We start from the raw sequence: 10,494 nt of genomic DNA on the forward strand, positions 1-10,494 counted from the left end.
CAGCATTAACTTTCATAAGCTAGCACAGAACTGCAGCTCAGTTTCACAACACAGAAAGACAAGAAGCTTGATTTCAGAGCTAGTGTCTAACCGTGGTACAGCCCCTGGTTACAACAGCAGGAAAACCATTTTCTCCTGACAAGTATGTTCCACCTTTAAGAATTATATGTATTTCAGAAGCGATGCTCTCCAAAACACTACACAGTCTGAATAATCTACAATTTCAAAGATGTGTAACTTATCCAGATCTTCATGGTGACTTTTGCTGGTGTTCATTAATGTCCATCTCCAAAAACATCATTACTCAAGGGGTATTTCCTAAAAGGCACTACTAAATCTGCATCATTCTATGTATTCTAAATCTGCATCATAAGCAACGTTTTTTCCTGCCATTGCTCTTAAGTAAACAACCCTTTTTGATTAATCTTTAAAAAAATGCAAGCATTAGCCAGTATTACTGAATGCTTCTCCAATATACCAGCTTAATATTGCATTTCAATCTCAAGATGTTGGAAATACACACAAGGCACTCAAGCTTTTTGTAATCTAGTATGGCATCTTACGTATTTAGCAGTATGGAAGTTTCTGCCCTGCTTTTCCATCAACAGTAGGTTATCAGTATTTAAAAAAGTAAAGATACACTGTTACTAAACTTACCGATAAGCAATTTCATCTGCCACTTTTTCTTCTGAATCTTCTTCTGTTATCTCATACCTTCCTTTGTATTTCATTTCTTGCCTTTCACCCAGTCTGTCTTTTACAGGTCGCTTCCGTTTAAGAAAGCCTTGACCATTTTCTTCTTCCGATGGTGATGTTTTCTTGTCATCATGCATGTATTCATCCAATTCTTTATCTAAAGTCTCTGCCTCCTTTTGCTGAGCTTCCTTCATCAGCTTTTTAGCCAACAAATAATTGTAAGTCTCAGATTGCCTGCTTCTGTCAATACTACCATCCATGCCTAGAATGCCAAGTTCAGTAGCTACAGCATCCTGATTCTGCTCCTGTAGCACCATACCCCAAATATTGTTGACCTTCTTGCCACCTTGAGCAGCTTGTTTCTGGTGGCTCTGGTGAAAAGGCTCACATTTAGCAGGAGGAAAGTTGAAACATTTCTGTCGTTTTCGTTTCCACAGACAGCTGTCATCATCAGATTCAGAAAAGCTTTCATCACTTGAATCCACACTTTTGGTCATCCGATAAGGAACACTTGGTGCACATGAAGTGCTACTCTGGAATGGTCTGCCTGAATCACTGCCATCATGTGATTTCTGAAATGAAAATGTAAATGGATATGAATTAGTAAGTCTTGTAAATTAAAAAAGGTGTAACATCACGATGAAGATTTAGTTAACTAGTAAACTTAATTCTAACGTCAATGACTGTTTCAGCAGCCCTCTGTGAGCATCCTTTAGACTACAATCGACAGAAGCATCCTATGAAACTTCTGTATTTTGAATGCTTGTGTATGAAAGACAACATGGCTGTTACAGAAAACTCAGGAGCCACTAACCTACTTAATGCAATCTTTGCAAATGAAATTATAATTATTATGAAACTGGAAAAGCTATTGGAATTCCCAAATCAAGACAAAGGCACAACATGCACAGCAGTTTTAATAAAGACTAAAAAAAACCAAACCACCACAGCAACTTAGAAGTTCTAGTTTAACAGCACCAAAATTAATATTCTCTCTCTTGAGTCTGAAAGGAGTCAAGGCTAGTGATCTGTAACCACACTAGTGTTCCCAGAGACTCCAGTGAGAGTGAAAATGAAGCCAGACACTGAAGCAAGCTGCTCCAAAGCTGCACCAGCCCACAGCAGGGCAGCAGGTCTCAGTATACAGAGATTTTCCTCTGGCAGGGAAATGGCAGTGGAGTGGAGAGACCCCTGAGGAGCTGGCAGCTCTTGCAGGAGAGACTGACCAGGTGTCGGCATTGCCAGGGCAATGCTGATCAGCCCCATGTCTATAAAACAAGCCCCTGAAGAGCAGTGACCATACCAGGTAAATAGAGCGTGGTGTGTCAGCCAGAGCATGGCATGGCAGCTTGTGCAGATGGGTCCTGAAGCTCTGCCAGCTCAAGAGGTAAGTGCAGTGGTCACCACTCTTTTGGAAGGAGCTTGGCTATGATCTCCACCCAACAGAAAGCCACATTCTCTACACTCACTGGGGGTGAAGCAGTTCAGGTCTCAGGCCAGAGCCTGAGGTGCTGGAGGGAGGTGGGAGGAGCTAGAGCCTTTCAGTGGTAATGGATCCCAGTTGTGAGGACCAGGTAGATGTATCTGCTCAGCCAGGTGGCAGAGGAAATAGAAAGGTTAAGAAACATCAAGGAAGCTGAGAAAAAGATAGACTGGTGGAACCAAGCTCTGCCCTCCCTGAGACAGAAACTGGAGTTCCCATCATAAAATAGTAAAGATCAAGGGGACCCTGTATCCTCCCCTGTGCCAAGTTGAAGACATTAGCCTAAATAAAAAAAGTAAATGGAGGCAAGTCCACACTTGAGGCAGCAGGTGAACTCCATCCTGGCCCATCTCATTCTCTCTGGTCACTCAGTAAAACAGACATGAGGCACTGGATGTAAAAGGTCAATCAGCAAAAGGATGTGGGTGATGGTCCTTCTACACCAGGGGAGCTCCAAGGTGTCTTATATCCTGTATCAGGACCACCTGCACAAGGAAGGAAACATGGGTTATAGTTGCAGGTGACTCCCCTCTGAGGGCAACAGAAGGTCCAAGATGCCAGGCAAATGTGCTGCCTCCCTGAGACCTTGGTTAAGGACATCACCAGAAAATTTCCTAGCTTTGTACAGCTCTTAGAATACTACTCACTACTGATCTTCCTAGTAGGTAAAGATGAAGCTGCAACCTGTAGTCCAGGAGCAATTAAAAGACTTCGGGGTTGTGGGAAGGTTGGTAAAAGAATCTGGGGCACAGGATATTTTTTCCTCTTTTCTTCAAGTTCTGGGCAGTGACACTGAAAGAAACAGATGGATCCTGTCTATTAACACATGGGTCTATACTGATGTTGCCACAGTTTTTGGTTTTTCAGTGGTGAGATGGTCTACGTGGCACCACGTTGCTAACATCAGATGGGATTCACGTTTCTCAAAGGGTGAAGAAGGCCTTTGCTCAGGAGCTTGTGAGGCTCTGTGGCAATGCCAGCGACGAGCAGTGTGCGCGATCTGGCAGTGTAGGCCTAGAGCCTGACATGGTGGTAGGCCATGCTCAGCAGAAGTGCAGAGCCAGCTAGCACTGTAGCAAAATAGTGCTGTGCCTGCAGCATGTAACTAAAGCAGGACACTGGTAGGTATAAACACAGAAAGTTATCTTGGGACAACAGGACATGTGCCTGCATCAACAACCTCGCATGTCGTTAATAGTTGGACCAATAATCTATAATAGTGTGATGTGTGGTCACTCACAGGGAACCAATGAAGCCATGCCAATGAGGCTCTCCGAGTTTATGTAAGTTGTAGAAGTTCCCTTGCTACACACTTTCCTTTCCCATCTTCTTTGCTTTACACTACTGTGCTGTACTCACTATGCTCGCACTGTAGTCCTGCAATACTGGAACAATAAAGGAACAATACTCGATCATATTGGTCCTCTGTATTGACTCCAATCTCCATCATCTTTAAGGCTCATTGTCAGAGCCTTAAACTGTGAAAGGGGAGGGAGATATCAGGCTTCTCTGTAAAAATCTGTGGGATGACACACCGTGGTTAGAGAGATGGAAAGGGTGCTTAATCTGTTGCTTTGATATTAACTAGGGACACCGCAGCATGCTTGAAGTCTCAGGGAATTGAACTAGGGCTCCTGAGGTAATATAAGGACAGTCAAGGAAACATAGGTGAAATGCCTCAAATGAATTAAGAAGTCTTCTAAGAAGGGGACACAGCGATCAGCTAAACCTCTACACCAACGAAGGCAGCTATGCACAACAAACAGCAGAAGCTGGAATCCACTGCGCTGCTAGAAAGCTTCAACACAATTGCCGCTGCTGAGACCTAGTAGGACAAATCCCACTACCAGAGTGTGACTACTGATGGCCACAGGCTATTCAAAAGGGGTAAGTAAAAGGAATGAGGCAGAGGTGTTGTCCTCTATGTCAAGAAATGGGTAGTGTGTGAAGAGCTGTCCCTGAATAACCGCCCTGAGCAGTTTGAAAGTTTATGTGTAAGAGAGACCAAGACAATAAAGGAAATTTCAAGACTAATGCTGTCTACTACAGAACACCTGATCTAGGGGAGCCTATTGATGAAGCCTTCTAACTCCAGCTACAGGAAGCATCATGCTCACAGGCTCTCATCCTGCTGGCAGACTTCAACCACCTTGACACCTGCTGGAAAAGTAGCATGTCAAGGTGTAGGCAATCCAGGAGACTCCTCGAATGTGGATGTGGTGGGTTGAAATTATCCCCCAACTAATTTGGAGAACTACCCCCAAAATAAATTGGTTCAGACCAGCTCAGTTTGGGATGGAAACAAATGAAGCTATATTTACAAGCAGACTATAATCTAGAAATATGAAACACAATGAATATGTACAAAATATACAATATATGTACTGCAGATATACACACATACATACAATTTATAAACAACACAAACTCCTCAGACTTCCCTGGACAGATCCAGGGAACCCATTCACTCCCCTGCTCCTCCCTTTTACCTCACACAGCAGTCAAAACAGAGGTATCCCGGCAAGGCCCCAGAAGAGAGAGGAAGTTGCAAGCAAAAGTGACAGACAGTAAGAGAGAGAGAGAGAGAGAGAGAGAGAGAGAGAGAGAGAGAGAGAGAGAGATTGAGAGATTGAGAGATTGAGAGATATTGAGAGATTGAGAGATAGAGAGATATTGAGAGATTGAGAGATAGAGAACTGTTTATGCCTCTACTCTATATCCCCATTAGCAAGCTAGTAAATGATACAGACCTTATCATTATTTTCCTTTTATATCCAATGACAATTTATTTTACTTTCAGTCTTTGCAGTCAGGAACTAGGCTCAACTTCCCCCTTCCAAACAGTAACAATGGAGGATAACTTCTTAAGCCAGGCATCGGCATTCCTACCAGAGGGGATGTGATACTGCACATGATGATCATGAACACTGGCAAGCTAGCTGCTGACATTAAAATTTGAAGCAGCCTGGGCTGCAGTGAAAACACCCTGCTGTAGTTCACAGTCCTGAGGTATATGGGTCAGGTGAGGACTAAAGTCAGGACCACAAATCTTAAGATCCCCTGAGAAAAGGCCTTCGGGAACAAGGGCGCAGAAAATAGCTGGCAAATCTGTAAGGATGCTTTCCTTAGAGTGCAAAAGATCTCAGTCCCCAGGTGTAAGAAATCAGGAAAGGATGGCAAAAGACTGGCATGGTTGACTGGAGACCTTCTGGCCAACCTAAGAAGCAAGAAGAAACTGCACAGGCAGTATAAGCAGGGCCAAGTATCCAGGAAAGAGTACAACAACACTGCCCAGGTATGTAGCAATGTGAAAAGCTCAATGTATGGCTGAAGCTGAACTTGGCAAGGGACACAAATAGTAAGTAAGGTGCATCAGCTAGAAAAGAAAGGTCAAAGAAAGCATAGCCCCACAGTAAGTAAGACTGGCAAACTGGCAACAACAAACAAGGAGCAGGCTGAACTTTTTGCTTCAGTTTTCAAAGGTAACCTCTCTCCTCACACCTGAGTAGGCGCACCACAAGATACGGACTAAAGGAACAAAGCCCCCCACCAATATGAGAAGATCAGGCTCATGACTACCAGAGGAACCTGAACATACATTAGTCTAAAGGACCCAATGAGATGCACCCCCTAAGCTGACAGACTGATGTAGTTGCCAAGCCTATCTGAAAAGTCCTGGCAGTCAGGTGAAATCCCTGGTTACTGGAGAAAGGGAAACATTGCATTACTTTTAAAAGTGTAGAAAGGAGGACTGACCATAGGAACTACTGAATTGTAAGTGGCACCTCTGTGGAACAGATTCTCCTCAAAGCTATGAGAAGGAAGATGGAGGATAGGGAGATGAGTTGGCCAGCATAGAATCACCAAAGGTAAGTCCTGGCTGATCAACTTACTGGTCATGTATGAAGGAGCGACTACAACAACAGACAGGAAAAGAGCTATGGATATCTTCTACCTGGACTTCTGTAAGGCCTCTGACTCAGTTCCTCATAACATCCTTCCCTCAAAATTGGAGAGACATGGATTTGATGGGTGGATTGTCTGATGGAAAATGAATTGGTTGGATGGTAGGGTTGCAGCCCACTGTATGCTGGGCTGCATGTAAAGAAGCGTGGCCAGCAGGCTGAGGGGCTCTGGTGAGACCCTCCCTGGAGTATTCAGCACAAGAAGGACATGAATCTCTTGGAGAGGGCCCAGAAGAGAAACATAAAAATGATCAGAGCTAGAACACCTCTCCTATGAAGTAAGGCTGAGAGTGCTGGGCTTTTTCAGCCTGGAAAAGATTCGATGAGCTTCTGTTGCAGCTTTTCACTACTTAGAAGGGGCCTGTAAGAAAGATTGATAAGAGTCCTTTAAGCCAGGCCTGTCACAAAAGGACAAGGGATAATGGTTTTAAACTAAAATGGGTAGAATCAGACTAGGTCACAGAATGTTAGAGTTCAGAAGGAACCTCCAGAGATCATTGAGTCCAACCCCCCTGCCAAAAGCAGGATCACCTAGGAATGCATCCAGGCAGGTTTTGAAAGTCTCCAAAGCAAGAGACTCCACAACTTCTCTGGGTAGCCTTCTTCCAGTGCTCTGTCACCCTCAATGTAAAGAAGTTTCTCCTCATGTTGAGGTGAAGCCATCTGTGTTCAAGTTTGTACCCATTGTTCCTTGTGATATTACTGTGTACCATCAAAACCAGATTGGGCCCCTCCACTTGACAGCCACTCCTCAGATATTTATAGATATTGATCAGTTTCCCTCTCAGTCTTCTCAAGACTAAACAGCCCCAGGGCTCTCAGACTCTCTTCATAGAGGAGATGATGAAGTCCCCCAGTCATCCTCATGGCTCTCCACTGGACTCTTTCCAGCAGATCCCCATCTCTCTTGAACTGGGGAGCCCAAAACTGGACACAGTATTCCAGGTGTGGTCTCACCAGGGCAGAGTAGAGGGGGAGATAAACCTGCCTAGGCCTGCTGGTCACACTTTTCTTGATGTACCCCAAGACACTATTGGCCCTCTTGGCCACAAGGGCACAGGGTTGTCCCATGGAGAACTTGCTGTCTACTACAACTCCAAGGTCTTTCTCCGTGGAGCTGCTTTCCAGCAGGGCAGACCCTAACCTGTACTGTTATTGCTGGTGCCTGCTGTTATTCCTCCCCAGATGCAGGACTCTGTGCTTGTCCTTATTGAACTTCATGAGGTTTGTCTTCACCCAGCCCTCCAGCCTGTCCAGATCTTGTTGGATGGCTGCCCAGCCTGATGGGGTGTCAGCCCCTCCCCCCAGTTTTGTTATCATCAGTGAACTTGCTGAGGGTATTCTCAATCCCCTCATCCAGGTCATTGATAAAGATTATCGAACAAAACTAGACCCAGTACTGATCCCTGGGGAACACCACTGGCCACAGGCTTCCAAGCTGACTCGGTGCCACCAATCACAGCCCTCTGAACACTGTTGTTGAGACAGTTTTCAATCCGCCCCACCGACCAATTGTCTATGCCATATTTTCTGACCTTTTCTACAAGGATGTTATGGGAGACACTACCAAAAGCCTTAGACATAAGGAAGAAACTTTTTACAGTGTGGGTGTGGAACACTGGAACAGGTTGCCCAGAGAGGTTGTAGCTGCCCTTTCTCTGGACACATTCCACATCAGACTGGACAAGGCTTTGAGCAACTAGATGTAGCTAAAGATATCCCTGCTTATAATTTCAGGTGAGTTCAACTTTGGAAGTCTAAAACTTTCATTTAAGTTCAGCTTCAAAAGTCTCTTCCAACCCAAAGCATTCCATGATTCTAGAATCAAAAAATGCATACAAAACCTGGATGCTGCTCAGACTCTGAGAAACTAAGAGTACTGTGATTGTGATTCAACTGGGGCAGCACATGACCAGTTGGAGGACTCCAGAACAGAAGAACTGGGTTTTTCTTCCTTTAAACCAACAACACACCAGGGACTCACTACAGTTTCTGATTAATTAGAACAATAATCGTAAGAGTTTCAACACACTTGCCTCTTTGCTATAAATTCAAGAGATGTTGTCTCCCTACATGCTGGGGAGATAAACTAAAACATTAAAACCAAATTTACTCAAATCTGCACAACACAGATCTGCAGCAGTGGTAATAAACCCCAGAATTCTTATTCCAAATTCCTGGAAACTTTTGACCATGCTGTGTGTGCTCATCTGCAGTAAAAGCATTGTCCATACTCATAATGCCATTTTTTCTCTGATTTCCTACAATAAAGTGCTATCCCCTAATCTTTAAAAATAAGAGCACTTCCTTCAGTTTCACAGGAAATAAAAATTTTCTTTAAGCTTACTGCTTTCACCAACATTACAGCATCATTTCTTCTACCTCCTTTCAGCAAACAGAAAACAGAAGTCTCCAATGTATTTTACCATGCTATGAAATACAAATCTTTAATTACAAATTTATTCCATACTACAAGACAATAACAACTCCATGAATTAAAATAATCTCATGTCTGTAATAATTATTTTTGTGCTACACATCCCAAAATTATTTTAAGATATCAAAACAAAAATAATTATATAATTCATTACATACACAGCGTCATCCACGCTATAGTATTATTTTTAAATCTTTTCCTCCCACGCAGCACCATAAAATTCCTTGCAAACTTCACAACACACACTAACGGCTGTGTGTGTGTGTGTTATGTTCGGAACACGAGTAACATCTCTTCAGCCATTCCCGAGTGCAAGAGTTGTAGAGTCAAGGGAAAGCAGGAACCTCTACTTACTCCTTTCACGCGTTTTTACAACAGCTTGCTTCTATTGTCTTGAAACGGCACCGGTGAGCATTCTCCTTTGCTCATCAAACTGCGCCCAACAACAAACCTCCCCTGCCTGGCGGCAGCATGGGCTACTCCCAAGTGAACAGACACCGGAAGCACAATCCCGAGCCCGGGGCGAGCAGCCACTCCTGGGAAAGGGCCCCTTGACCCTGCAGCCCAGGCCGTACCGCAGCCCCCAGCCCTCTCGCAGGCGCAGCACCGCCTGTTTTCCCCTCCTCAGCTCAGGTTGCTGTTTTCCTCAACCTCGACTCCACCTCGCCGTCCCACGGCCTGTAATGGGTTGGGGCAGATCCCCTCCCCACCACAGGCAGAAATAACGACTCAGACAAACGGATTGCAAAAGTGATGAAAGTTTAAATAGAAAGCGGTGAATGTTACAGAAAACCCAAAGCGCAGTGACAAAGAAAGATCCCATCCCCACCTGAGGGTGCATCCAAAACCCCCAGGGCTCCTTCTTCCCCCTCCCTCTGCTGGGCTAGTCTCAGCTGGCCAGGCCTGAGACTGCCCATCCCCCTGTGGCCTTGGGCCCAATCAAGCCCATGGCCGGGAGATCTCTCCCCCAGTTACCAAGTCTCGGAGAGGGAAGGAAAGAGGAAGTGCCAGACCCCACCGCAAAATTTATAGTGGTGCAAGGGATTATGGTAGAAATACCTAATTTCCTGAGTCCACCCACTGGGATGGACTTCTGGACACAGGAAACACCCCTGTAGCAGAGGGCACCCAGCCCAAACTATGACACGGCCCCAGCGGGCCCATCCAGCGCCTCCCGCTCTTTGGTCAGTAGCACCACAGCAGCACCGCAGTCGACAGCGGCGGGTGGGCCCCCTGCGGCCCTTTCACCGCGTTTTCGCGGCTGAACCTTCCACGGCCCGCCACCAGGGATGGCGTGCCTCTGGCTGCAGACCGGACCTCGCCACCTCCCCTTCCTCACCTGCTGCGGATCGTCAGGAGAGCCGGTGCCGACCATGTCGGCGTCCGAGTCGGAAAGCTCACCGTCCTCCACCTCACCGTCCATTCTCCGCACCTCCAGCGCCATCTTGTCGGGAGGAGGGAAGCGAGCGCAGCGCCGGCGCGACTCTCCAATAGGCACAGCGGACGGCAGTGGCGGGGCGCAGTGCGTGCCGGGAGCCGCAGCGGACAGAGGCTGCGCTATGCCCCGCCGCCGGTTGGTCCGCGCCGGGGCCTCTGGGAGGTTTGGAGCGGTGCTTTGTGCAGGCTTCTCAGTGCGTGATCTTGTCGCTGCAGTTGCGGAAGAGGTCAGGTGAAAATGCCTTCTGGCAGCCTCGCAGGGCCGGGCGCCTCCATTGCCCGGGCACCCGCGGTGGCAGGCGGCTCCTCAACACAAGGGCAACCCGAAGCAGCAGCTGTTTATTAGCAAGTTAGTTAAATGCCTTGATCTGATCTCTACAACGTCGCCCTCAGGTATACGCTAACAACTACGGGAAGAGAAGCACTTCAGTTTATACAGTATTAGTCAATCCCCCCAGAGGCCTGGAGAAAATTTG

General features: G+C 46.2%; 1 protein-coding gene across 1 annotated transcript in view; it reads right to left on the reverse strand.

Moving 5' to 3' along the window:
* PHAX (phosphorylated adaptor for RNA export) overlaps window positions 1–10,090 on the reverse strand; it is a 29,214-nt gene extending 19,124 nt beyond the window's left edge. The window contains exons 1-2 of the mRNA XM_054178672.1: window positions 9,921–10,090; window positions 658–1,268 (exon numbers count right to left, since the gene is read on the reverse strand). Of these exons, the coding sequence (XP_054034647.1) occupies window positions 658–1,268; window positions 9,921–10,025 (716 nt within the window). The 5' untranslated portion in view covers window positions 10,026–10,090. The remainder of the gene's footprint in view (window positions 1–657; window positions 1,269–9,920) is intronic.
* Window positions 10,091–10,494: the final 404 nt, after the last annotated feature.

The sequence above is a fragment of the Dryobates pubescens genome, chromosome Z (genome assembly GCF_014839835.1).
Source record: "Dryobates pubescens isolate bDryPub1 chromosome Z, bDryPub1.pri, whole genome shotgun sequence".
NCBI classification, from domain to species: domain Eukaryota; kingdom Metazoa; phylum Chordata; class Aves; order Piciformes; family Picidae; genus Dryobates; species Dryobates pubescens.